General features: G+C 50.4%; 1 protein-coding gene across 4 annotated transcripts; it reads right to left on the bottom strand.

The window, feature by feature from the left end:
• Positions 1-26: 26 nt before the first annotated feature.
• On the bottom strand, positions 27-17,806 carry Csf3r (colony stimulating factor 3 receptor). Of its 4 annotated transcripts, XM_037202924.1 has the most exons (18): positions 16,339-16,514; positions 16,134-16,263; positions 14,881-14,978; positions 13,733-13,816; positions 11,566-11,865; positions 9,919-10,042; positions 9,607-9,794; positions 8,164-8,333; positions 7,928-8,081; positions 7,761-7,840; positions 7,159-7,372; positions 5,797-5,976; positions 5,314-5,415; positions 3,455-3,601; positions 3,204-3,344; positions 1,667-1,760; positions 1,393-1,474; positions 27-921 (listed from the first exon to the last, which is right to left on the bottom strand). In XM_037202924.1, exons 4-18 carry the CDS (start codon positions 13,794-13,796, stop codon positions 445-447), a joined length of 2,517 nt encoding a protein of 838 aa, XP_037058819.1. In that variant the 5' UTR covers positions 13,797-13,816; positions 14,881-14,978; positions 16,134-16,263; positions 16,339-16,514; the 3' UTR covers positions 27-444. The 4 variants fall into 4 exon arrangements, with proteins under 4 accessions (XP_037058819.1, XP_037058820.1, XP_037058818.1 ...); XM_037202925.1 differs by lacking the exons at positions 16,134-16,263; positions 16,339-16,514 and adding an exon at positions 17,654-17,806; XM_037202923.1 differs by lacking the exon at positions 16,134-16,263.
• Between the last annotated feature and the right edge of the window lie 10,154 nt (positions 17,807-27,960).

Here is a 27,960-nt window from a genome sequence, read left to right as displayed (position 1 = left end):
TAAATCAACGTAAGAGAAAGTTTATTATTTATTTAGCTTTTGCTTAATTTTTGAGACAGGATCTCCTTATGTAGCCCAGGCTGGCCTGGAACTTGCAATCTTTTTGCTTCTTCTTCCTGTGTTGGAATGATGGGCATGTTGACCACCATATCTAGCAAGAATTTCTGAAAACACCAGCCCTAACTCAAATTCTAAAATCAGTTTAACAGACTGAAATTGTGGGAAACAGAGTGGTGGGCTGGAAGCAGTCTCTATCTGGATCTTGAGAGTATGAGGGTGTCCTGGGGTTGCAGCCTGTGGAGGCTGGGGTGAAGGAGGGGTACTAGTGGTCAGGGATGGAGCAGATTAGGCCTTTCTGCATCTCTTAGGGCCAGTAGGTTTCAGTGGAGGGCTCTTTTCCTCTGAACTGGCCAAGGCCTCCAAGATTCAAGGACCCAGAAAGTGCTAGAAGCCTTCTTGTTCTTCAACTCCATGGACCTGGAGCCCCTGAAAGCGGGGGAAATCAAACGATGGCCCAAAGACACAGTCATCTTTCTGGCTTGGAGGTTGAGGCACAAAGGTCTCCTGGTGTCTTGGATGGAACCAGATGTTTTCATAAGATTTAGGGCTGGGTGTGAGGCCCCCCAAAAGGGGCTGAGTGGAATCACAGCGAAGGTACCGCATTACTCCTGGGCTGGTGGGGCTCCCCAGGACCTGACCATAAAGGACCTGGTCATTAGTGCCAGAGGAGGGTTGGAACTGGTTGGAAGTTGCTCTTGGATCTCCTTGGAGCACGTAGGCCTGAACCAGGGTAGGGAGGCTGCTAGTCTGAGAGTTGTCACTGGAATCCCAATTGGCCAGTTTCTTATCTTCCTCCAGCACAGTGATCTTGGTGACTGGTGGCATGCCAGCGTCCCAGAGGCTGGGCAGCTGGAAGATTTCCTGAGCATAGGGATACAAAATAAGACATGGTTTGTCTCAAATGTCCGCCCCACCCACTGTACCTTCCTGAAATGAGGCAACTGTGTGATCTCTCTTGCTGCTGTGTGGCAGAGCACAGAGGGATGTGCTTGCCTAGCACCTGTACAATTCCTGACATGTGTCATGAAAGACCTCCCCCTGCTCCATGACCCACCCCCACACCCCCAGCCCCCCTGCAGCCCCAGCTGCAGCACCTATGAATCCATTGCATAGTGAGGTGGTGAAGCTTTGAGAGTCAAACTCAGGCCTGCATCTCTTCAAAGCAGCATGCGTGCGTGCGTGCGTGCGTGCGTGCGTGTGTTGGGGGGTGTCTCTGGTTGAAAGTGAGACTTAGGTGCGTGTTCCTCAGAAGGGCATCATATCATCCCTTTAGTGGCTGTGCCTCATCTGCCAGTCATGTTATATATATATCCCTTTCTGCCTCATGATTACCTCAGTCATGACCGTGGGCACCCAGGATCTCAGGCTGCTGTGGGCTGGATCTGGTACATTTGGCCAGAAGAAATTCTTCCTGCTGGAGAAAGGGACAAGTGAAGTCTGGGTCAAGTGTGCCCCCCCCCCCAGTTTGTCATTCTCCGCCCTACTTGGAGAGCTGAAGAGGGGAAGAAGTGGAAGGACAGACTCCCCAGACTGGGGCCCGGAAGTCCAGGAAGGCAGGGAGGCACTTCCCCACCCGAGGGTAACAGGAAGTCTGGGATACACTCACCTGTGCTTACAGCAGAACCAGACGGTCCCACAGAAGCTGACGAATGAAATTAGGAAGACAAGCAGGCCCAGGAAAACTTGTAGCTCAGATGTCTCTGGGGTGAGAGAAGCAAGAAGAGTTTGCTGTGTGGCTTTTCCACCGTGAGTCATGATCCTACATGAAGGATCCATCACTGAATGTGGGGATGGTACCATTTTGGCTGGAGTAAAAGGTTTTTAAAAGGATAACAACCAAAGATTAATTTTAAAAAACCAAACACATGACGGGTCTAACATGTGTCTGCCAGTGCTCACCTGGGTTGCATCCTGCAAGTTCACTGCAGCCTTGGTTCTAAACACACACACGTGCACTTTGCACTGTGCATGCCACCGCATCACACAGTACCACCAACTATTGCCTGAAACACCTCGACTCAGATTCAAGACTAGCATATGCTACGAACCTCAGAATCTCATTGTGTTTACTGGGAACATAACGGTTTAATTCTGGAAATAAAGACTTCCAATATTTTTCTGCTGTCAATCCTCAGCATGTGGACATCAAACCAGTGTATCTTTGGATTGTATCATGTCAGAATGATTAATTTTAAGAATTGCTGTTTGAGTTGAATTTCACAAAAAAGAAAAAAAATTGTTGAATGAATTCTGGCTTGGGATTAGACCAGAATTCCTAACAATTTCTGAAATGTGGCCCTAAGCACACATCTGCCATTTGGTACTAGATATTTATGCAATGTGTGGTTCTTAGCATCGATGATTGTAAAAATCAAAGTATTGATTAACTCTGAAAGATGCTGAAGATGTTCTTTGCCCCAAGTGTCAAACATCCACCCAACATTTAATTATCCGTGTAAGAGAAGCAAGCACATCCATCTCATTAGTATGCAGGTTTGTTTTAGTCTTTAGTAAATGAAAATTGATATGCATACCAAAGAACTGTTTCAAAATAAATCTATTATTTATCCTCAGTAAGCGTTTGATCTGTGTGTTTTACATGTGTACATACTCAGAATTGTGTAAAACTTTCTTGTGTGAAAAGTGTTATACATCCTGGGCAGGAGTATATGTGAGTAAGACTGGTGGGCTGCAGGTCCCCTTCAGATGGACCCTGGTTTCCTCTTCAGAGTGGCAGATCTGAAGGCAGGTCCCATTACTCTCAAAAATTAAGATTTATTTTTCCTTTTTATCAGGTTGGCCTGGAAATTTCTATGTAGATCAGAATGGCCTCATACTCACAGAGAGCTCCTTCTGCCTCTGTGTCAGTGTTGAGATTAAAGATGTGTGCCATTAGCCAGGCATCGGTGGCGCACGCCTTTAATCCCAGCACTCGGGAGGCAGAGCCAGGAGGATCTCTGTGAGTTTGAGGCCAGCCTGGTCTACGGAGTGAGATCCAGGACAGTCACCAAAGCTACACAGAGAAACCCTGCCTCGAAACAACAACAAAGATGTGTGCCACCACACCTGGCAAAATCAGGATTTCTTGAGAGGCAAAGTGGGACACCCCTCCAGCACCCTGCACTGCCAGCCTTCCACCTTACCTAGGGCCAAGGTCATCAGGGTTAGGCCTGTGCTGTTGGAGGACCCTGCCCGGCTGGTGGCCATGAGGTAGACATGATATAAACTGGCCGGTTCCAGGTGGTCCAGGACAAAGCCATGGAAGGAGACGTTCAGGGTGATGGCTGTGGGTGGAGCATATTGGTCAGCTTGGAGTGTTAAAACATCTCAATATCTGCTGAGGAACACCCCTTCCAGGCCTCCCAGGCTCCTGGGGAGCTGAGGATAGACTCACAAAAAGACTGATTCTGATCATTAGTCCAGAAGATGGTATAGTGGGTGAGGGGTATCATCCCGAGCCAAGAGGTCTCAGGGACCCACTCCACCTGTGCCCAGGTCCTGCCAATGTGCTTTAGATGTAGCTCTGGAGCATGAGGGAGGGCTGTGGAGAGAGAAGGGGGAGGCAGAAGGGTTGACGTGATCAGAGCGAGTGAGTCTGACCGGGCTCCGGTGAGTTTTTGGACCCAGAACCTGGAGTGTGCAGTAGATGATTGAGAAAAGAGAGTTCATGGAGCTGAGTGTGGCTGTGCGTGTCTAAAATCCTAGTACTCTGGAGACTTGAGGCAGGAGGATTGCTGTGCATTTGAGGCTAGCGTAAGACCCTGTTCTAAAACGAATATAAAAGGAGCCAACAAAATGGCTCAGCAGGCTGGAGACCCGAGTTCAATTCCCTGGACCTTACAGGCTCTGCTTTTCTGTTGCTGTGATATATACCATGCCCAAAAGTGACTTGGGGAGGAAAGTTTATTTCAAGCTTACACATCTAGTCATGATTCATTGTTGAGGGAAGCCAGAGCACACACTCAAGAAGGAACTGAAGCAGAAACCGTGGAGGAAGGCTACCTACTGGCTAGCTCTCTGGCTTGCTCATCTAACTTTTTTTTTTTTTAAATATTTATTTATTACATATACAGTGTTCTGCATGTATGCCTGCAGGCCAGAAGAGGGCACCAGATCTCATTACAGATGGTTGTGAGCCACATGTGGTTGCTGGGAATTGAACTCAGGACCTCTGGAAGAGCAGCCTGTGCTCTTAACCTCTGAGCCATCTCTCCAGGTTCCTCATCTAACTTTCTTATACAGCCCATCCACACTGCCTAACTAGGCATGGTGCTTCCCATAATGGGCTAGGCCCTCCCGCATCAATTAAGATGATTTCTCACTGATGTGATCACAGGCCAATATAATGTGGGCAATTGCTCAATTGAGGTTCCCTAGACCCAGATGACTCTAGATAGCATCAAACTGATAACGGAAGCTATCTAGTACACCACACAAAGGTGGAAGGAGAGAATGAACTCTGCAAAGCTGCCCTCTGACCTCCACAGGCACTTTGGCATGTGTGCATCCATTTGTACACATCATACACACATAATAACAAATGAATTAAAACAGTAGCAGAAACAATAAAAATCAAACTCCAACCCACAAAAGCAAAAGCAAGTGTGTGTGTGTGTGTGTGTGTCTGTAAGACAGAGACAGAAACACAAAAGAGACATCCCTTCCAAGAGGATACTGTATTTGTTTGAGTTGGAGGTCTCACCACATAGCTCAGGCTGGCCCCTAAATCATAATCCTACCTCATCAGAATCGTTAAGGTCAGAGGTACACACTACTTTGTCCAGAGTCCCCCCCCCCCCCGCCCCCCCCACCAACCCCAGGATTTCATCTGAATTCCCTTGCCCTTTATGGTTCACACGTGCAGAGCCTGGGTTTGAAACCAGTTCTGTCTGGTTGCAAATCTTTGCTCTCCGATTTCTGCCATATCTGTTTTTATCTGACTTGGTATCTGATTTCTGCCACTCACCCTCTGAATCATGTCGGGGACGCCATTCAATTCTATCAGATCTGACACTGGATTTCTGCTGGGGCCATGGATTGATTCTGTGAGATCCCTCCCTCCCTGATTCTCTCACATTCACAGCTTCCTGTCTTCTACCCCATCTCCTGAATTCTGTCCAGCTTTGGGGGGCCCAGTGTAAGCCAGGATAGAGAGCACCCCTCTCAGAGGCCAGAAGTAAAAGGGTACCATTTCCTTATACTCCCCGTTGCTAGGGCCCAGCCAGGGAGAGAAGATTCCGATGGTGGACAAACCTCTCTCTCCAGAGTAGGTGTAGACATTTGCAGAGGGTCCAACGATGCCTGGATATAGGGGAGCCACGGTGATTTCATAGAGCTGAAAGGGATTTATGTTTTCTGCAGAGAGAAGATGGGATGATGCTAAGGTTGGGGGCTAACCTCTGCCACCCAGTTTCAGAATCTCCTTTCTGCATGGCCTGATTTGGACTATGGGACTAATGGCAGAAATCTCTTTTAGTTCATTTGATGGAGGTCATGAAGGGAAGGTGGAACAGAGAACTAACTAGGAAAGGAGCAGAGTGTGGGCTAGACAAAGACAGGATCTGGCTAGAGTATAGGAAGAACTTCCCCTAGGTAAGGGTTCAGAAAAGGCTGGGGAGGCTGCCTCTATATGGGGGTTCCACTGCCCTTACTCCCTCTAGACAAGCACCACCCCCTCTGTTCCCCTTTCTTGTCCCTCAACACCCCCCCCGCCCCCGCATCCCAGGCCTGTCTCACCCTGTAACAGAATTCCAGTGATGTTCCCATTGGGCTCCATCCTCCAGGTCTTATTGTTGGAATTGGTCCCGCAGCCCCACTCAATCAGATAGCCCTGAGGCAGGGAGCTGGGTGCTTCCCAGTCTACCCAGATGCTATCTGGGTCTTGGGCCATGGCGTGGAGTCTGGTCACAGCTGGACCTGGAAAGAAGATGAAAAATATGGCAGCCTCAATACTAGACACTTGGATTCCAATCCTGCCTTTGCTACTAACAGACCTGTGATCCAGGGGGCAGCAACATCGGAGCCTCAATCTCATCGGTCAAGTGGAAGTGTTAACAAAAAAATCTCCACCTTGTAGAGGCTTGGGGTGTGTTAAAGGAGGGTGAACAGAACAAACCTGGCCCTCAGCTTGACGTATGGGATTCACTGTATTTCCTAACAGTCACAGCAGGGAGGTACTGCCGTCGTCTCCTTTTTAATCAATGAGTAAAAAAATGGGAGATACAGAGAGGCCGAGAGGCTTATTAAGATCACACAGCTCTCTGGGCGGTGGTGGCACACATTTTTAATCCCAGCACTTGGGAGGCAGAGCCAGGCAGATCTCTGTGAGTTCAAGGCCAGCCTAGTCTACAGCGTGAGATCCAGGAAAGGCGCCAAAACTACACAGAGAAACCCTGTCTCAGGGAAAAACAACAACAACAACAACAAAAAACCACCAAAAAACCAAAAAGATCACACAGCTCAGAGCTGGAAAGCTAATCTAATTGGTAAAGTGTTTGTAAGGTAAGCACAAAGACTTGAATTTGATTCTTAGAATCCATGTGGAAATAACAACAACAACAAGCAAAACAGGCATGTGGCACTTATAATCCCAGCTCTGGGAAGGTAGAGACAGGTAGCTGCCTGGGGCTAACTAGCCTCCATAGAGTAGCTTCTAATCAGTGCATTTCAGACCAGTGAAAGGTCCTGTCTCCAGAAAAAGTGGACAGCACCTGATGAATGACATCTGAGGTTGTTTGCCAGCTGCTATCTGCATTCACATGCAACTTATAAGTGGGAATCTTTAGCGTGTGTGTGTGTGTGTGTGTGTGTGTGTGTGTGTGTGGTGTGTGTGTGTGCATGTATGCATGCATATTCTCCCAGATAAGCCTAGGTCTGGCTAACAATACTGATTTAGAAGTTGGTTCAAAGTTGGCTCCCCCCAGAGGCAATGTTGGTGCATCCACTTGCAGGTTCTGGAGACAACAGGGGCCAGGGAGGGAAGTAACCTGTCCAGGTCACTCTGTCAGCAAGCCGTGGGACTAGACAGGCAGGAGCCTAGGCAGCCCAGCCTTCACATTCCCATGCTGCTCTCTGCTGTCCGCAGCCAGCCCCCTCTACCTTGGTTCTCTAAGAAAGCCACTGGACTAGGAGGAGAGGTCCCCCCTGTGTTATAGGCCACAAGGGTCACGTTCTGGGCCCCTGAGGGCAGGTGGAAGATACAGCTGAGTTCCGTGGTGTTGCAGAGGTGTCTGTCCGGCCCTTGTTGATCTGAGGGGCTCGAAGAGAGCAGGTACCCCTGGATCTGCCCGCTGTCTTCCTGCATGGGCGTTGGCTGTGATGGGTGAGGAAGAACATGGTGAGGGAGTTGTCTAGCTCAACTGTGAATTGGCTAGTACCTAGGATACGTGGGCCGTGGGCCGGCCGTAGGAACTGGGTCCTAAGCCCCGCCTCCCCCTTCCTCGATTTCCCTGTGGCAAAATCTATAAGGCAGAGGCCCAGTTAGTACATGCGGGAGGTGCTGCTTAACTCTTCTCTGCCTGGACCCTTTGGGGCACAGGGGATCCCAGAGCCCAGCATTGCAGTCTCTCCCCAAGGCCACTACCCAGCTTCTAAGGCTTGTAAAATGCATGCAAAACTGCCTCCCAGTCTTCCAGGTACATTGCAGTCTTGAGCCCCACCTTGGGGCTCTGTTGGGGAGGGAAGGGGTCTCAGAGAGTCACCTTCCAGAACAGTTGCACATTCACAGTCCCAGGCTCCAGTTGCTTCTTTTTCCACCATGTGTCCAGTCTGATGGTAGGGGCTGTAAAAAGGGGGGAGAGGAGAGGGTTTTGTTGGGGAGGGCCCTGGGGACCGGACTAGGCTCTGATGGCTGCTCCTGCCTTCTCACCCTTAAGGCTGGGCCTCAGCTGCAGGCCAGGGCTCCAGCTGCTCCAGAGTCCAGGCAGAGGTGAGCGGATGCATCGAATCTGCAGAGTGTATACTGGCGCCTGGTGGAGCCCGCAGAGCTTGAACTGGTCCTTGCTGGAAGGCAGGTGGGACACCTGTTGTGTGCGAGGTGACACTAAATCCAACGTGTCCTCTCTCAGTCCCCCACCTCCATCTCGAGGTCACCCTCTGTCTCACCAGCGTCCAGTTGGCTCCCCTAAGCTGTGGCTGGTAGCGGAGTTCGCACTCCTGCTCCATGAAACCACCAGGCTCCCATGGCTTCCAGCTCAGCCACAGGCAGCCGGGCTGGCGTGGGACTAGGTCAGGGTTAACGTCCAGGGCCTGCAGCACGGGAGGCTCCAATTTCACTGTAAGGAGTGGGGTTGTCAGACTCCACCCCCCCCCCCCCCCCCCCCCCCCCGCTGCGTGGGGAGGGCTCTGCCTTAGCGCCTCTTTCCATGTCTCTTCCTCTGCTGCCCTATCTCTACAGGTGTGAATATCTGTGTTTACTAGGTGAAGGCCTGCCTCAGGGGCTTTGAACGGTTGCGATGTCAGCTTACAGCATTCTCTTTCCAGATACCCAGTGGCTTGCTCCCTCAGTTCCTCCAAGAGTCTACTTAGTTGTCAACTTCGAAAGTCATCGGGCATCCCATTTTATTTATCGAAAGTCATCGGGCATCTCGTTTTATTTACTTTGCCATCGAAACTGTTGCAATATTCTGGGGGGTGGGACCTTTGAAGTTTTGTTCACTGCCATATCTTTTTTTGGGGGGTGTTTTGAGACAGGCTTTCTCTATGTTTTGGTGCCTGTCCTGGATCTCGCGCTTTAGACCAGGCTGGCCTCGAACTCACAGACATCCGCCAGGCTCTGCCTCTCGAGTGCTGAGATTAAAGGCGTGCGCCGCTGCCACCCAGCTCACTGCCACCCAGCTCACTGCTATATCTTTAGGACTGCCACAGCCTAGTAGGTGTGTGTGGGGGGGTGTGCACAGGGGAGGAGGGGAACTTCAAGAAATCAGCCGAAGGCTGCGGTGGTGGATCCTTGGGCAAAAGAGCTACTACGCAAACCGGACAACCCAAGAGTTCAACCTCCAGACCATGTCAGAAAGCCTAGTGCAATGGGGGCATATCTGTAATCCCAGCACTACTGTGGCTAACTAGGAGGTGAAGACAGGAGAAACATCCCGATGCTCCCAGGCCATCTTGCCTGGAGCACAAGGGCAGCTCAATCAGAGACAAGAGAGGCCCAGCCTTCAAGGTAGGAGGAGAGAACGGTTCCAGAAAGTCCCTCTGACCACCACATGTGCCCCATGATATGTATGCGCAGCCCCTATAAATAAGTAAATAAACAAGATGAGCTGGGTGATGGTGGCACATTTTAGGCCAGCCTGGTCTACAGAGCAAGTTCCAGGATAGCAAGGGCTACACAGAGAAACCTTGTTTTGAAAAACCAGCTAATAATTAAATAAATAAGATGAAAGAATGAACCTAGTCTCTGGTCCTTATTTCTCTCTCTTTTTGTTTCTCTCCAGGGCTCCCCAAAACTCCCCGTCTGTGCCTAGGTCTGTGTTCCCTCCCTAGACCCCTCCAGGTCTCCCAATCTGGAGATTTCTCCCCTTTCTCACACCCAGTATCACTCACCGACATCCATGGGGTCAAGGCACAGCTTTGGGGACTCGCTGGTCCCTAGCGCGTTCTCCGCTTGGACCCAGATGACCATATTCTGGTACAGGAGCAAGTGTTTACGGTGGATGGAGCAAGTGTTCTGCCTGTCCCCCGGCACACAGTCCGGGATGGAGTCCTCCTGGTACCGACAGTCAGCCCGGCTCCTGCCGAGAGGCTGGGCTTTGGCAGAAGGCAAGTCCCCCGCCCTTTTCCTCGGCCCCCCCGCCACAGTGACTCGTGCCCCTACCCAGGATCCGGAGGAAGGGGCTGGCAGGAAACTCTATGTACCTGAAGCTCTTTAGGGTGAAGTTGGTGGGCAGGTGGGTCTCAGGGCCTGGCTCCCACTGGCAGACCAGGCTGTTGGTGGTGAGGTACATGAGGCAGGACAGGTTGGAGGGGCTGGCAGGAGGGTCTGGATGGGGTGGGAAGAACGTTAGGAGCCTTCATGGGCATGGGCGGGGTGGACTGGGGGCCTTACTTCCTCGGGCTGGACTATTCCTTCTGCAGTGTGGATCTGTCAAGGCTATGTTACTGTCAGGTACAGGGGCGAGCATCCCAGACCCTCAGAGACAGCCTGGGTTTTATTCTGGTTTGGTCAATCACTAGCCATTGGATCCTCAAGTGGTTGAACTGCTCCTGTGCCTCAGTTTCCTTATCTGCAAAGAGGGGCGAGGGTAACCAACGTCTCTCCTAGGTTTCTTTAAGGGCTGTTGGTTTGATTGACAGTGGCCCCCAAACACTCGTGTTTGAATACTTAGTTCTCGGTTGGTGGAACTGTTTTGGGAGGCTTGTTGGAAAGGGTGCGTCATGGAGGGTGGGCTTTGAGGTTTCAAAAGATTTGTCCCGTTTCCGGTTAGCCTTCCTCGTCTCCTGCTTGCTGCTCAGGATGTAAACTCTCAGCCGTTCCCGTCCCCATGCCTTTGCTCCACCATCGTGGACTCTCACCCTCTGGAACTGTGAGGCCAAGTCAGTGCTTTCTCTTACAGCTTCCTTGGTCGTGGTGTCTTGTCACAGCAAGGGAAAAGTAACTCCTACGAGTGCTAAGTGACTTCCTATGTACAGGGCACCCACCCTTATGCAGGTGGGAGCCGTGGTGAGCACTGCTTTCTTTTCTTTCGGAGACAGGTCTCATGATAATAGTCCACGCTAGTTTCTAATTTGCCTCCATGCCTGGCTCTGTTATTGATTGGTGTGGTGCTAGGGTTGGAACCCAGGGCCTTGTTCATTGTTAAGTATGTATTCTACTATGGGGCTACATCACCAGCTCTAGCACTAATTTCGTTTTGGGGGGGTGGGATAGACAGGGTCTCACTGGGTATCCCTAGCTGCCCTGAAACTCAAAACGTAGATCAAGCTGTCCTCAAAATCACAGAGATCCTGGGAAGCAGAGGCAGAGGGATCTCTGTGAGTTCAAGGCCAGCCTGGTCTACAGAGCAAGTTCCAGGACAGCCAGGGCCACACAGAGAAACCGTGTCTCACAAAAAACAAAAACAAAAAAACAAACAAAAAAATCCACAGAGATCCACCTTCCCCTGCTGGGATTAAAGATGTGCCATTATGCCTTGGTTCTTATGTTCCTTATACCTCAGCATGGCACAAACTCCATGCTGCTCAATTTGGAAAGAACTGGGACTGGGCTTAGGAGGAGCTAGAAGTAAGCCTCTCTTATGGCCAAGGACCTGAGCTTGTCAAACAGCCATGCAGACAAGTATTTCTATAAGGAACACGGTGGAGAGTGGCCTTCTGTAAGTCACTCGCCCTCACCAGTGGTCGGTTTCTCCATCTGGAGAATGGGCTAGATAATAACACCTGATAGGAAGAACCACACCCTCCTCTGTCATACTCACAAAGGGCTACTAGAGCGAGTTCATTGCTCTCCCTGGTTTTGGCAGAGGGGCATTGGAAGCAGATGGGTGGATGGTGGGAGGGACTTACAGCCTGCCCGAATCTCAGCTTGATCCAGGACCTGGAAGCTGTTGGCCCACGGCACTAAGCAGAAGAGAAAGGCCTTGGTGTGGTTCACGTGAGGCAGAGTGATGGTGGATTCCTGGGTCCCATCAGACAGTCGCCACTGTTTGTCTCCCGGCTGGTTCGGTCCATCTTCCAGTCTCCATAGGATCCGTGGCTCTCCGTCCAGTTTGCTGCAGTTTGGGCTGACGGTGCAGGAGGCCATGGCGGGATCCCCCAGGCGGACAATGGGGACTGAGATCCTGATGTGCCCACAGCTCTCCAGACCTGGATCGATAGAGTGGGCCCTGGAGGATTCCTCTGCCAGGCCAACCTTTGGACTCCTAGCCTCAGAGCCCTCCTCTGTCTTCTCACCCTCCCACCTGGAAGGACACGGGGACTAAACATGAAGAGTAAGTATGGGGCCTGCAAGATGCCCTATAGGGAGAGATAGAGACAATGTGTTCGTAAATGGTTATCAATGAGCTCTGCAGAGAAAAGCAGCTCCTGATTTGTGGTTGTTACTTCCCTTGGCGTGAACCCTCCTTACAGTGTGAACATCCCCCCGGAGGTGTGAACACTTCCAGAAGCATGAACACTTCCTGTGTGTGGTGTGAATGCTCCCCGGGGTTATGAGCACTTCCTACCATGTGAGCATGCCCCATGGTGTGAATGCTTCCTGTGACGTGAACAAGCCCTGTGGTATAAACACTTCCCATGGTGTGAAGGCCTTCCCCACGATGAGCATACTCCCTGCTGTGTGAACATTTGTATCCCATGCCTTCCCTGAATGCAGTTATGAATGCAGTCTATTCCTCTCAGACAGCTTCAATTCTTCACCAAGGAGGGGACCGCCACAGAGTGGCGTGTGTAGTGAAAGCCACAGAGTGATAAGAACCCTCAAGGCCACAGCAATCCCTGTCCAGTTCAGATCTGATTGTAAGAGCCCGTCTTGATTGTGACACTTCAAAGGCGTGACTGCCTGCAAAGGCAGGCTGATGTGATGGGTGTGAGCTTAGACACAGTACTAGACTGCCTGCCTGTCTTACTTATTATTAGTGACCCTAGTATATGTAAGTGGGACTCCCTGGGTCTTACTATTCCATCTGTGAAAGAAAGAAATGGTTCCTACCAGTTAGATCCCAGAGCTGTCCCTGTAGAGTGAACCAGTCAAGCCTTACATCCTATCTAGTACCTTCCCGAAGCTACTAAGATCCTGGCATGTAACGGCCCCGAGGTAGGATGGGATAATCGGGTTAGCTTCCCACTTTATAGCCTTATAGCCTAGTCAGCACTTCCGCTGCTAAACCCAGAGACCCCTATAGTCTAAAGGTATTTCCTCTCTTTCATGGGCTGCTGTGGGATCTCTGCCACACTCCAGCCTCCTGTGGCTGTGTGGCTGGCATTATTAAGGACCTAATTACTGGCAGTAAGTCTCAATACCTGTCTATGGTGAATCAGCATCAGGCTTGATTTCCTTCCTTATCTAGCACTACCTTTGTGTCTCTGGAAGACTCTGATTTTTTGTTTTGTTTTGTTTTATTTTGTCCTGTTTTGAGACAGGCTTTTACTGTGTACCCTTGGCTGTCCTGGAACCCACTCTGTAGACCAGGGTGGCCTTGAACTCACAGAGATCCACCTGCATCTGTCTCCAGAGTGCTGGGATTAAAGGTGTGCGCCACCACCGCCCAGCTAAGAGAATCAAATGTCTTCCCACAGTTGTGCAGAACCCTAGCTGGCAGGTCAGTACGCTCAGTCAAGAGTAGGACGAAGTTCCACACCTTTCACATAGCCCCTGGCCTCACTCTCACTGCTTCAGCTCAGACCGTGGCTTCAGCTAGCAGACACCGGGTCCATCCTTGAAGAAGCAACATGATCGCTCCCATCTGTGGATCTTCGCACCTGCGGTTCCCCCTTCATGGTGCTCCTTTGACCCTCTCCCACCAGGTTGGTATGTGCGCATCTTGGTGAGCAGACTGCATCCTGGAGTCCCTCTACCCCTTGTAATTAGAATCGTGACTGCTCTGCTGCCTCTGAACTCTGTGATGTAGACACCTTGGCTGTTTTGTTCATCGCCACCCTCCCAGGGTCCTGCACACAGCAGCCTGGGGGCCCGTGCCTCCCTTTTAATCCTCCTCCCTAGCCCACAACTTACTTTTAGGGAGTAGCAAGAAGATCAGGGCCGCTCCAGTCAGGGTGCAGGCTCCCAGCCCCACCATTGTGCCAACTTGGTGCTTACCTGGAGGCAGTGAGAGCTGGTTAGAACAAGCTTTGTAGCCAAAGCTGAGGCTACTCCTTGCTCTGCCACAGTTTGGTCAGGTTATTTGACCTCTGAGCCTTAGTGTTTGCAACATGGAGGTAAGATTGGCCTGCACTCCCTAGGATTTTGAGAGAAAGATGTGAAATGGTTCAAATCACGGACTTTCTCTCAGCTTGACATTAAGGAAATGACTGTGTGTGTGTGTGTGTGTGTGTGTGTGTGTGTGTGTGTATGTGTGTGTGTGTCACCAAGGTGAAACCTGCCACCCAGAAAGAACAAGGATCAGAGTCACTAGGAACACAAGCTTTTCTTCCCTCTTGCCCAGGACATCTCTGTCTACTAATCCTTGTTTGGTAACTATGCTGGCTAGTTTTATGTCAACTTAATACAAGCAAAAGTCATTTGGGAAGAGGCACCCTCAGCTGAGAAAATGCCCTCACCAGATTAGCCTGTGGGCCAGCCTGTGGTGCATTTTCTTGATTGATGTGTGATGTGAGAGGACTCAGATCTCTGTGGGCAGTGCCACCCCTGGACTGGTGGTCTTGGTGCTCTAAGAAGGCAGGCTGAGCAAACTGTGAGAGCAAGCCAGGAAGAGCAAGCCAGTACTCCTCCATGGCTTCTGCTTCAGTGCCTGCCTCAAGTCCCTGCCCTGACTTCTCTCAGTGAAGGACTGTTGCTTGGAAGTGTGAGCTGAAATAAACCCTTCCCTCTCCAAGTTGCTTTTGACTAGGCTGTTTTATCACAGCAATAGAACCCTTAGCTAAGAAAATAACCTCACATCAGCACACCAGTTTGATCATCTCCCATCACCACGTGCGCACACCTGTACACACTGAGTGGGAAAGAGCCCCAGGACTCAGGGCGCCAGTCAAGAGCAGGCAGCTGAATGCAGAAAAGCCTAGGCATCCTCCCTAGGCTGCCTGGGGCTGGCACGTTTGGCATCAGTACAGTCCCCCAGGTGAGTAGGAGCTTGGGCTGGAGCCTATGCCTACTGTATGCAAAGAGGCCGGGAACCCAGTTCTGATCCGGGTTCTCACACTTACCTGCCTGGTGAACTTGGATGAGTTACTTCACCTTTCTGAGCCTCAGTTTCTTCATTTGCGAAAGGACAATTAGCAGTAACGCTCATGTCTCAGCAGGGCTATAAGGACGAAGTGAGACCATTAAGATTAAATAAAGCCTGTGCTTTTTTGGCACTGTGCTTGAGGAACAAGCTCTCAGAAGCAGTGGCTGTCTGTGTGAGCCCTAAAGCAGGAAGTCAGCCAGTGGAACCAGCAGGACTTAGTGCCTGTCCCCACAGCCTCCTGGCACCGCCAGCTTGCCCTGGTCTGTGCCACACTGCACGGCCCCGTTTCTGGGTCTGCTTCTAGCTCCGAGGTTCTCAGGCTGCTCCCGTCCCTCTCGCTGTCTCTGTTGGGCTCTGCAGCCGCTCTCATTGTGCCCACTGACAGGGCCTTTGCTGCTACAGCATCCCCTCTTCCCGCTGGCCTCTCCGTTACTCACCATTGCCAACCTTCGCCCTTGGTTCCCTTCTCCTGTCCTGTTCTGTCAGTGGGAAGAGATTGAGGAAGGGGACATCGGGACTAAACTAAGGGAGAAGGCTTCCAGGTGTGGTAGAGATAAAGGGAGGGGTGGATGGATGGATGGATGGATGAAGGAAGGCTAGACGGGATGCAGGAAAGAGATACACAGAAACAGACTGAGGCAAAGCCTGGCCCCGTGGCGTGGGCCTGAGATCCCAATTGCCTTGGAAGTAGAGGCAAGTGTATTGCATGCACAAGGCCAGCCTGGGCTATCGAAGGAATTCAAATCTAGTTTGAGCGTCTCGGTGAGAACCTATCTCAAAAATATAAAGCAGATGGGGATCTAGCTCAGTTGGTAGGATGCTCGTCTAGCACACACAAAGGGCTAAGCTTGAGCCGCAGTACCACACTGAGAATCAGGCATGGTGGTGCAGGCCTGTAGTCCTAGCGCTCGGAATTCAGGAGGATCAGCAGTTCAAGGTCCTTATCTGCTTACATGGTGACATGCCTCATCTGTGTGAGAGCCACACACTTCAACAACAACAACAACAACAACAACAACAACAACAACAACGATAATAGTAACAACAACAGCTGGAGAGATGCAGAGAGAGGTAGAGAGGCAGAGAGGCAGGCAGCAGAAGCTAGAGCCCAGTGGATCTAGAGAGCCAGAGGGGCCAGGACGGCCAAGTCTTGTAGTAACTGTTTAAAGTGAAGAGGCAAAGGGAACTGGGAGAGGAAAGAGAGGCCCAGAGTCTCTGAGACAGCCGTACTTGCCGAGAAGCAGCCCAAAGGGCTGAAAACGGAGTAGCCAAGAGGAAATCCTTGGTGGATCCGGGCCACTAGAACACATCTGAGGGACAGAGGCCCCGGGAGGGATGTGTTCACCCCTCAGCTCAGCTCCTGTTCCCGAAGAGATTCAGCTGTCTGACTTGCCCGATGCCACACACACAGAGACTCCCAGTTCCCAAGGATCACCTGTCGAAGGCCCCCTGATGTGGCCCTGGCAATGCTGGGGAACGGTCTGGGGCCTCCAGGGCTCTGCCCTCCCCTGGTTATGCCGGGGCCAGGGCGATGCGCCCAGCCTCGGTGCTTGCTCTCTCTTCTCTTGCTCCTCTCTTCTTGGGGCAAGTTCGGGAAACTTCTCTTTCTAGCTCTGTCGTTAATGACAGGCCAGGGGACCCAGGATTGCGACACCTTCCTGGCTTCCCTCCTGCTCTACCCTGAGCCCGCACCCTTGGGGGACATAGGCAGCCCCTTCCTCTCAGGAAGGAGGTTGAGGGAAACTGGTGAGCCAGCGACCTTCCTGCCTCAGGGGTCTTAGAGGGCTGGGCATTGTGGCAACCTGGCTCGAGGCCCCCCTCTCCCTTCTCTCCGGATTTCCTGAGCTCACCGCTTTGAGTCTGGGCACGGCACCCAAGACAACACAGGGCCGAGGGAGAGCTGGGGTCTTCAAGGATTCATTCAAAACTGAAGCGGGACAAAAAGACAGGGAAAAGTAAGGGGCGGCGAGGGGAAACCCTCTCTGCACTGAGTCTGGTTGAAGCCTCTGCCGGAGGAGAATTGGTTCCGGCACAAGTAACGTTTACTTAGGGTTGTCTTCCCTTGTCAGCTGGAAACCTGCTGTTTTCTAGGGCTCTCCTCAGAAAACCCCCTGACAGTAAAAGGTCATGCCCTCCTCACCTGTTTGTGTCAACGTGGGGGCTCCTGGTTTTATCTTGTCAGGTTTTAATCCCTTCCAAGATGCCTCAGAACCCACCCCATGATTTCAATTATCCACAAAGAAAACCGGGCATGGTGGCGCAGGCATTTAATCCCAGAGGCAGGTGGATATCTGAGTTCGGGGCCACTCTGGTCTACAGAGTGAGTTCCAGGACAGCCAGGACTGTTACACAGAGAACCCCTGTCTTGAAAAAAATCAAAAAAAGAAAGAACAAAAGAAAAAAAACCCCACCAAAATAGTATATTAGTGTGTTAGCCAGGGTTCTCTAGAGCAGTGGTTCTCAACCTTCCCAATGCTGTGACCCTTTAATACAGTTCCTCATGTTGTGGTGACCCCCGACCGTAAAATTATTTCCGTTGCTACTGCATTACTGTGATTTTGCTACTGTTATGAATCATAATGTAAATAGCTGTGTTTTCCGATGGTTTTAGGTGACCCCGGTTGAGAACCGGTGCTCTAGAGGATCAGAACCAACAGAGTGAACACACATACCTGCATTAATTAAATTAGCTTATCTATGCAACGCAGTCAAAGTAGGTAGCAACAGCCATCGTACATCTGAGCACCCACCTGGGAAGTCCTCAGGACATGCTGGGTGCCTCAGCAGCCCCAAGGTGGTTCTGAAGACCCGGAGAGTGTCTGGTCCTCAGTCAACGTTGGAAGCCCAGAAACACGGATTTTTAACTTGAGTGAAGGAATCTTCCGGGTGGTGGCAGCAGGGTAGATTATCTGGCAGCCAGAGGGAAGGTCTGAAGGCGCCACCCACATGTAGGGTGGGTCTTCCCACATTAATTAAGGCAGTCAAGATAATTCGGAGGGATCCTGCTCAGGCAATTCTAAATCATGGCAAGTTGACTTTTAAAATCAAACATCATGATCAGTCCCTTGTCAATGATACACAAACAGGTCACTTTAAAAACCATAACCTGGGGTTGGGGATTTAGCTCAGTGGTAGAGCACTTGCCTAGCAAGCACAAGGCCCTGGGTTCGGTCCTCAGCCCTGGAAAAAAAAATAACCTTCCTTAGTGTGGTGGTGCATGCCTTTAATCCCAGCACTTGGGAGGCAGAGGCAGGAGGATCTCTGTGAGTTTGAGGCCAGCCTGGTCTACAGAGCGAGATCCAGGACAGCCAGGGCTACGACACAGAAGAACCCTGTCTCAAGAGGAAAAAAAAAAGTCTCTCAACTATAAACTTCTTCCCCCCAGCCCCCAAGTGCTGGGATTAAAGGTGTGCACCCCCCCGACCCCCCCGCCTGGCTTCCAGGGTAAACTTCTATGACTATCAAAAGCACATTAGACATTTTCAACATATTATAGCACTAATAAACAAATATCTGTTCCAGTTGCTTTCTGTTGCTGTGATGAGTATCATGACCAAAAGCAATTTAGAGGAGGAAAGGGTTTATTTCAGCTTACACTTCAGGTTACAATCTAGCTTTGAGAGAAGCTAGGAGCAGGAGCAGAGGCAGGAACCATGGAGGAAGACTGCTTCCTGGCTTGCTCACTGGCTCATGCTTAGCCAGCTTTCTTATATAAGCCAGGACTTCCTGCCCAAGGATGATACTGATCTGGACAATTCCTCAATTGAGGTTCCCTCTTCTTACCTGACTCTAGGTTGTGTTAGGTGGACAATGGTTCAGGGACGTGGAATGTTTTCCACAGCTGGTGTTTTGTTTTTTTGTTTTGTTTTGTTGTTGTTGTTGTTGTCCCTCTCCAGGATTCTCTTGCAATTATCCACAGACACTGAGGATTCAGGCTGCTCACAGTTAAATACAGTTCACTACCTGATAAAGGTTAGGTACCAGCACACGGGTACCTGCAACATGTTAATCCTGTGACTCTTCCTTCACAGTGTACCTAGTACCCCGGGCATGTGGGTGTTCACAGTAAGGTTCAGCTTGGCTCTGTGTCCGGATGTTTTCAGGATCACACTTCGGGACAGTGGCTGTCATGTCGCCCTCTGCCCCAAACCCTCTGATGGCTCCCGCTCACTTGGAGGCAAAGTGAGAGTCTGCTCGGTGAGCTGCCTGGCTTCCTCTGCCTTCCTCAACCCTCTTCCACCATCCTTGCTTCCTTTCACTGGTGTCTTCCAGCTTCTCTCTTTTCCTTGTTTCTTGGGCTTGCTGGACTCTTCTAGCACCCCAGGACCTCTGTGTTTGCGGCTTCTTTGGCCGGGACTGTTTCTCCTCAAAGGAGGGAGAAATGTGGGGCCCCTTTCTCCCCTTTTCAGGTCTTTGCTCAAGTATCATCATCCTATTAAGTCTTCTGGGAACCCTTAAAAAAACCGTCCCTCGTCCCTTATTCCTGTTTTGGTCCTTCCATCCCCATCCCTGCTAGAACTGAACCTCCATGCTGGTAAAACGTTTCGTCTGTTCTGTTCAAAACTGCGGCCCCAGATGGTCGCATTGGTACATGCTTGTAATCCTAGCACTTGGAGGTGAAGCAGGAGGATAACCATGAGTTTGAGGCCAGCCTGAGCTTTATAGAGAGTTCTAGTTCAGACCCTGACTCAAAACAAACCAAACAGGGCCGGGAGATGGCTCAGTTAAGAGTACTCAGTACTCTTGCAGGGGATCCAGGTTCAGTTCCCAGCATCCACATGGCAGCTCACAACTGTCTGTAACTCCAGTTCCAGGGGTTCTGATGTCCTTTTCTGGTCTCCTAGGGCGCCAAACACATGTCTGGTGCACACATACATACATGTAGGTGAAATACTCCTACACATAGACAAAATAATTCTTTAAAATAACATAAAAAATCATACAAATAAAGCCAATGAGAACCAAAAACCAAATGGGCACATCATGGTAGATGCAGTATCTACAACTAGCTCATCACAAGGTAAGTTAGCAACCCATGCTTACTGAGTTATTGAAAGGCTGAATGCTCTTCATCAAAACGATCCCTATTCCCATTGACTTGTCTAGGTAACTTGATGACAATTTCCTCCTCCCCAGGGACTCGGAGCTATCCTTCCCCCTCTGGGTGGGATCTCTCAAAGACCACAGTCAGCGGTGTTGCAAGTGAGCCAAGAAGGAAGTTGGGTTCAACAGGACTGAGACTCAGTAGTTAGTGTTGGTTCAAACTTCGAGAGTCTAAAATTATTTTAGGCATATTTGAAGTATAAAAAGTTTCCTGCCAGGCGGTGGTGGTGCACACCTTTAATCCCAGCACTCGAGAGGCAGAGCCAGGCAGATCTCTGTGAGTTTGAGGCCAGCCTGGTCTACACAGTGAGATCCAGGACAGGCACCAAAACTACACAGAGAAACCCTGTCTCGAAAAAACAAAACAAAACAAAAAACCCAACCAACCAAACAAAAAGTTTCCTGGTGATGAATACTTCGAAATTCTTTATAAAGACCACGTGACATCGACCATAAAGATGGGTGCTGTAGATTGACTACCCAGGACATCTTAGGGGTCTCGGGGAAGATCTGGTGTGGTCTCAGTTATACAGATACCACCAGGCTATAAACCACCTCCGTTCCCAGCCTTCTGGGCAGAAAACAGGTTATACAGCCCTGCATGTTTAACATTCTTGGTTTTCTAGTGCTTATCTGTGAGTACAGGACCTCATTTCTTCTATACCCCTCCTCCCAGGGCTGCCCACACCCATCTGTCTTTCTCTGCCTAGCACCTGGAAGACAGGGTTTTTTGATCCAGTCCTTAGCTGGGGATCCAGCCCTGGCTTTTACAGAACACTAAACCCTTGTCTCCCTCCTGCCCTGATCCTGTAGCTCATCTCCTCCTCTGCTTAAAGGCAGAACCCTGTCCTCCTAAATCCCTAGAATAGTGGGCTCTCAACCTTTGCAATGCTGCGACCCTTTAATTCAGTTCCTCATGCTGTGAGGACTCCCAACCATAAAGTTATCCTCATTGCTACTTCATAACTGTAATTTTGCTACTGTTAAGAACGGTAATGTAAATATTTTGGGGAGATAGAAGTTTGCCAAGGGGGTCTTGACCCACAGATTGAGAACCACTGCATTAGAGGTTCTAGCAAGCAGCCCACGTCCCCTCGTGTGGACATCCACTTCCGCTTGTCTCCCGCTCCGGCCAGGCTGAACGGGTTTGCGTTTTCCAGCCTGCCCAGGCTCTGTGACACTTCTGTGTTTTGGTTCTTGCAGGACAGGGCTGTCATCTCTCTGCCAAGTGAATCCCCTTCCTGATCTAGGCTTTGAGTGGCGTCCAGCGTCCTTCTCCTCGTCCGTCTTGTAACACAGTAGTGGACTGTTGCTGCCTGCTTCCTTCACTAAACTTCAAAGTCTGTTCGGGGCAGAAACTCCACCCTGGCCTCAGCTCCTAGCTCATCCCAGTGTAAAGAAGCCACAGACAGCCCTCTTTCCTTTGGGCTGCAGAATCCTGGGGACATGGTTATTCTCCCCCCCCCCCCAGCCTCTGCTTTCCCACCTGCCACAGGGATAGTAGTCACTCTCCCCAAGGGATGATTAAAGGAACTCTCAGAACTGCAGTGATGGATGGAGCCTGGCATGGTGGTGTGTGCCTGTAATCCCAGCACTGGACCTCAAGTCTCAGGCTAGCCTGGGCTACCTATCCAGACCTTGTCTCAAAAGTAGACAAACACAAAAACACCAACACCAGTACTCACCGCCACACCCAAAACAACACAAGCCAACCAAAGGAAATAAAACAACGGAGGGACATGCCGTCAATGCTCAGCATGGCAGCCGGCACGCAGCAGGCATTTGGTTGCTCTGCCTTCCTTTGCCTCTGCCAATTTGATACTTCAGAAAAACACTTTTCTGATCTCCTTGGTCCACTCTCCTCTGAGAACTTACACTAGGAAATGGAACTCTTGGGGCTGAGATGATCATTAGATGGGAGGAAACGAAAGTTGGATTTGCGGAAGCACTTTTCTGGGCAAGAAGTGCTAGAGAGTAGGGAGCCTGAGAGCGTGGGATGAAGAGTCACACTGCTTGCTTTTGTCACTTCCTGTGTGACCGAGGCAAGTCATTTAAGGTGTCCGAGCCTCAGTTTTGTCATATTTTGTTTTGTTTTTAAGATTTTATGTATCTCCGTGTGTGCCAGAGTGATTGCCATGTGCCCCACGGGCCTGCAGTGCCTGTAGAGACAGGAAAAGGGCATCCGATCCCCCGGAAGTGGGGTCACGGTAGTTGTGAGCTATCTGATGTGGGTGCTTACAATCGAATCCGGGTGCTCTGCAAGAACAGCAAGCGCTCTTCACTGCTGGGCTGTCTCCCCACCCCTCCCCCATTTTAAAGAATGATTTGTTTTTGTTTTATGTATACCAGTGTTTGCCTGCGTATATGTATATGTACCATTTGCATGCCTGTTACCTTTGGAGGCCAGAAAGGGTGTTAGATTCCCCTGGAACTGGAGTTACACATAGTTTTGAACCTCTCGATGAGTGCTGGGAACCAAACCTGGGTCCTCAGGAAGAGCAGCCAGTGCTCATAACTGCTGAGACGTCTCTCCGGCTCCCGAGTTTTGTTTTTGATGTTTTTGTTGTCTCATATGTAGTCCAGGCTGACATGTATGTATCTTACGTAGTGACTTTGAACTTCCTATCCTCCTGCCTCCACCTCCTGAGTGTTACATGTTTTGGGGTCAAACCCAGGAGTCTGTGTACACCGGGCTATTGCTCTTGCAACTGAGTCGCATTCCCAGGCAGTTTTGACAACTTAAAGATGGGGATCATGGTGCTTGCCTTCTCATCTTCCTTAAGGGAAGTCAGTGAGAAGTAAGGCTCGTGGAACAGAGTGAGGCACTAGGCAATCATTTAAGGAGTATTTACTACGGGAGCCCAAGCGCTCAAGGCAACAAGGCTTCAGCCCTCCACCTGCCTCGGGCATCTGCTGTGAGGGACTTCCTCCTCTTGTCCCCTCCTTCCTCCATCAGATGAGGCCTCTGCGGTTGGAACACTCCCTCCCTTCCAAGCAATTGTCCTATTCTCAAAAGGCTGGATACCTAGAGCTGGACCATGAGGGACTGCTGCATGGGTCGGGGAACTGCTGGGTCCAGAGGGGCTCCGTCAGGCATCGCAGGTCCGCCAGGCAGCTTGAGTGTGCAGAAGCACAGGCTGTGCTCCTCCGCCAGGGCTTGCTCTGGGTGGAATAGAGCAGTCGGCTGAGATTGTGCAAGCAGGTCATTGTGCAAACACATCCCCGTGTGTGACCTTGATTGTGCAAATAGGTGTTTACTGGAGACTACCAGGCTTGGGCAGCGTGTTTACAAAAATTGCCAAAGTTGTCAACTCGGAACCAGCATCTGAGCTGGGCGTGTTGGATGTGTCTCTCTTCCCAGTTCTCCAGAGGCTGCGGCAGGAGGATCAAGAGTTGCAGGCCACTCCGGGCTGTGTAGGGAGAGTGTCTCAGAAAACCACCACCACCACCGCTATCACCACCACCACCACCACCACCACCGCCACCACCTCCAGCAAGCCCTCCAGCAAACAGCATCCTTCTGTTAAGAACTTGATGATTCACTTTTCTTATTTCCAGACTCAGAGACAATGCCCAGTGCCCTCCAGGATTTCATCAAACACTTCCCCTCATTTGCAAAGTCAAGGCATTTGATACTCAGGATTGCTCTTGAAGCTCTTAAACACACACACACACACACACACACACACACACACACGTAAATATATATATATAATTTTTTTCATCTTTAAGAAGCTTATGAGTGCACATCTTCGTGTCCTCTGGAGAAGTCTTCAGAACTATAGAGCTGGAGTTCAGGCAGTTGTGAGCCACCAGACAGGGTCCCGGGTATGGAATGCTATCCTTTGTGAGAGCAGCAAGTGGTCTTAACCTCTGAGCCAGCCCCGCAGCCCTCTCAAGGCTGTTTCGAGATGGCAAACTTCACCAGTTCAAGAATCTTTTCTTCTTTGCCTCTGAAACTGAAACGGTCAGGAAACTGAGGCCCAGCGGGGCAAGTGACCTGCTGATGGCACACAGCTTGAGGGGGAGCTAATTAGGCCACACCCTCACCTCTCTTTCAGACCCACTTCTGACCCTGGGTCTTGACTCTAGTCCTGGAGTGGAGTGGAACCTCCAGCCGGGAATTGAGGAGTGGGTGGAATTCAAGAGGAGGAGAGCCTGGGTGGAAGATCTTTGGGAGCGAAGGCCTAGGGCCTGGAGGAGGAGTGTGTGTGTGTGTGTGTGTGTGTGTGTGTGTGTGTGTGTTCGCCAAACGGGAACGGTGGTGGGCTGAGGCCTGCATTCTAGCTTAGATTCTAATTCTGACTCTGTATGACCTTGACTAACACTTGGCAGTCCTGCTTCCTAGGTTCCCACTTATGGGAAGCCCCTCAGACACTCCAATCCCTCACCCCAAACTGAGTTCCTTTGCACTTTCTTTTGAAAACCTACTTCCTGTTCTGTTGAGTGGCTCCTCTGAAGCCCCTTTGCCCTCATCCTCACATCTGGCCTGATATGCCTTCTGGTGGGTTCTGTTCCTTCTCTGTAGCCTCAAGGCCCTTCAGGAGCTGGGAGTCCTGTCTTTTCCAGTTAGCATTAGCTGTCAACTTGACACAGACAAAAGCCGCTCCCTCCCTCCCAAAGAGTCTCAGTTAAGAAGTTTTTCTTCCAGGTTGGTCTGTGAGCATGTCTGTAGGGCAGGATTGTCTTAATTGATGTGTGTGTGTGGGTTTATTGTGATTGGCATCATTTCCTGGGTAGGTAGTCCGGGACTGATTAAGAAAGCTGGCTAAGCAGAAACCTGTGGGCGAAGCCAGAGAGAGTCAGTCAGCAGCTTTCCTCCATGGTTCCTACCCCGACTTCCCTCAATGACACATTGGGATGTGGAAGTGTAGCCCAAGGAGACACCCCCCCCCCAACCCCAAGTTGCTTTGGTCAGAGTTCTTTATCACAGCACCAGGAAGAGAAGATGAACACTGTCCATCAGGTATCTGGATGGCTGTAACTGCTTCCTGCTCATCTCTGGGTTATTGCCCACAGGATAAAGTTCTAGGTGGCCTTCAGGACCCTGCCTCTCCCAGCCCTGGGGCCTCTTCCCTGGGTTCTTCCTGTCACCTTGCTTCTTTCTGTGAGCCCAACACTGAGCCATTCCACTTCCATTACTGTCCCACGTGGTCTTTCCACAGCTTCAGGTCCTTCCCATACCTCCCTTCTGCTCAGAAGCCCGTTTCTCTGATGTCTGTATCTACAGAAGAATCCCTCATGATTCTAAACTCAGCATCAGCATCATCTCTCCTGGGAGCCCCCTAAGCCTCCCAGGCTTGGTTGGATGCTGCTCTGCTGGCCTCTCAGGGGCCCTGTGAAGCAGGGATAGACCTGTGTGACTCTGGGACCTTCTGGAGCCTGGCAGGGAGCACCTGTCCACCAGAGGCTGATGTGGCAATACCACCCAGTTACAGAGGTGTAGTCTTGTCCACTTTGTGGCAGGCAGCACCACATCCTCCTGCTTCCCTGGCACTCGATAGGCAGGATCCCCTGTCTGCCTTTGATGGGCTTTCCCGGGCAAGCAATGAGAGAAGCGGGACCCGTTTGACCCTGAACGACGGTGAGGAAATCACAGGACTGAAGACTGCGATGAAGTTGGACCAGCTGCCCAGGGGCTCTCTTGGGGAAGGAAGTAGGAGTCTAACGTACTCTCTCTCTTCATGTCCCCTGAGGTCTGCTGCCCATTGGGGACTCAGCTCTGCATCTCAGGGCCTGGTTGCTCTAGTATGGTTGGAGAAGGGCTGTCCTGGTGAGAACTGCTGTATAAATCAGAGGCTGAGACACATACTTGTTTAGATGCCTATCTGGCTTGCAGGAAAACTTTCCCTTAGATGAAGGTATGTGCCCCCAGGCTAGGCTGCTTCTGCCTCATCATGAACTTCTTTGGAAGAAGGCTCTAGATCCATCTGTCTAAAGATGGCCAACTCTTCCTCACCAGACAGCTGGCTTAGGCGCCACTGTTCAGAGTTGCGCAGGTAAAAGTGAGAAGGTGAATATTTTTGTGTATCTTTTTTCCTAAAAACATTGTCAGGAGGAGTAGCCGGGAAAAAAAGGACAGGCTGAAGAGAGAGGTGAAGGCAGATCAGAATGTCTGGATCATTGTCTCTGTCTGCAAACTTCCTGCTTCTCCAGTCTGGATTGGATCCTGAGAGGGAAGAGGGGTTCTGTTCCCAGGAGGAGCCAGTACTTTGCTCCGTCTCTGCCTCTTCAATTGGGACCCCTGGAGCACAGGGTTGGATGCCTGCCCACAGACAAGCCTTTGGGCTGGGAGGCAGGCACAGGGCAGAAAGGCTGGGCCTGTTGTAACCTTGTGGTTGCAGTGTTCTTAGGAGTCGTATAGCCTGCAGGGCCAGGGCTGGGTTTGTGATCTCTAGCAACTGTCTGGCTTCCTGTGCTGTTCTCCTATGCTTTCTGGAATACCTGCTTATCTAATTCGTTCATTCACTTCCTCACCACACCCATGGCTTATCTCTCTTTCTCCCATTTATTTCTTAGCCATCTATTTATCGATCCATCAATCACACCCATCCACTCATTTGTCTCCCCACCCTTCATCCATCTGTCCTCTAAACCATTTATCCACCTACCTACCCATCTACTTATCCATCCTTGTAGCCACCCATCCATGCATCCATTCATCCTCCATGCCCTCTTTCATCCAGTATATTTGCAGACCAACTACCAATCAGCTCCTGAGCTTGAGACTAGTAATGTGACCAGACTGCTGGCTCTTATAACATGTGACAAGCAAACTTTCACCCATCCCCATGGGTATTGCACTGTTAGCCATTTCCTAAGACCTCCAAGTATCTCCCATCCCCGAGGACACTCTAACATCACCCTGCTACTCTCACAGATTTTCCCCCAAGCTCTAGGTATGACAGAAACCAGAAATATGGTTGGTGTTCTTCCTGATTCTCAGCCTCATATCTGAAGTGGGTCCCCTGGAATTGGAGTTATAGGTAGTTGTCAGCCACCTGACATGGTGCTGGGAACTGAACCCAGGTCCTCTGCAAGAACATCTGAGTCATCTCTCTAGCCCTTCCTTTATTTTTTTATATGGTGTGTGTGTGTGTGCATGTGTGCACACATGTGTGTATATTTGTGCATTTATATACACACATTAGAAGCCAGAGCAGGGTGTTGGGTATCCTCTATCACTCTCTACTGTATTCCCTTGAGACAGAGTCTCCTACTGAACCTGGATCTCACTGGGTGAATAGCAAAAAAAAAAAAAAAAAAAAAAAAAAAAGAACAGAGCTAGAGATATAGTTCAGTTCAGTGAGTGATTGCCCAGGATACAAGAGATCTGAGGTATACACACACACACACACACACACACACACACACACACACACACACACACTGTTCCAGGGACCAATGGCAGGTTGTCAGGCTTGTGCAGCAAGTGTTTTTGCCCCACATCATCTCTCTGCCCTCTGTCATCTCTTTTGGGGGAGTTGAGAATACAGCTCTATGACTACTTTAGAAGGGTAAATTGTATGATAAGAGAATTATATTGCAACAAAACTGTTTTATGAGAAAATATTTAAAAGAAAGCATCTTTTTTGACATTTATAAGAAAGTAATCTGCCCAGCACTCGGGAGGCACAACCAGGCGGATCTCTGTGAGTTCCAAGCCAGCCTGGGCTACCAAGTGAGTTCCAGGAAAAGGCACAAAGCTACACAGAGAAACCCTGTCTCGAAAAAAAGAAAGAAAGAAAGTAATCTGAAGTAATCCGACACTAACAGACTGGTTTCTTTCCTGCTCTTCCCTGTCAGTACGCTCAGTGGGAGCTCTGGTTCCATTTGTAGCCTGGAGGCTGCCCTGATTTACACATTGTGAAAAAAAGCTGATGACATCTATAACTATTTTTTCAAGACAAGGTTTCAGGGTTTCTCTGTGTAGCCTTGGGTGTCCAGAACTCAC

This window comes from Peromyscus leucopus, chromosome 2 (genome assembly GCF_004664715.2).
Source record: "Peromyscus leucopus breed LL Stock chromosome 2, UCI_PerLeu_2.1, whole genome shotgun sequence".
Taxonomy (NCBI): Eukaryota; Metazoa; Chordata; class Mammalia; order Rodentia; family Cricetidae; genus Peromyscus; species Peromyscus leucopus.
This window is presented reverse-complemented; position numbering and strand designations above follow the sequence as displayed.

Coding starts and splice junctions, on each gene's coding strand:
- Csf3r (XM_037202925.1), bottom strand. CDS start 13,796: ATGGTGGGGCTGGGAGCCTGCACCCTGACTGGAGCGGCCCTGATCTTC. Junction 11,866..13,732: donor CTTCTTGCTACTCCCTAAAA/GTAAGTTGTGGG, acceptor CTATCGATCCAG/GTCTGGAGAGCTGTGGGCAC. Junction 9,795..9,918: donor TTCACCCTAAAGAGCTTCAG/GTACATAGAGTT, acceptor GCCTCTCGGCAG/GAGCCGGGCTGACTGTCGGT.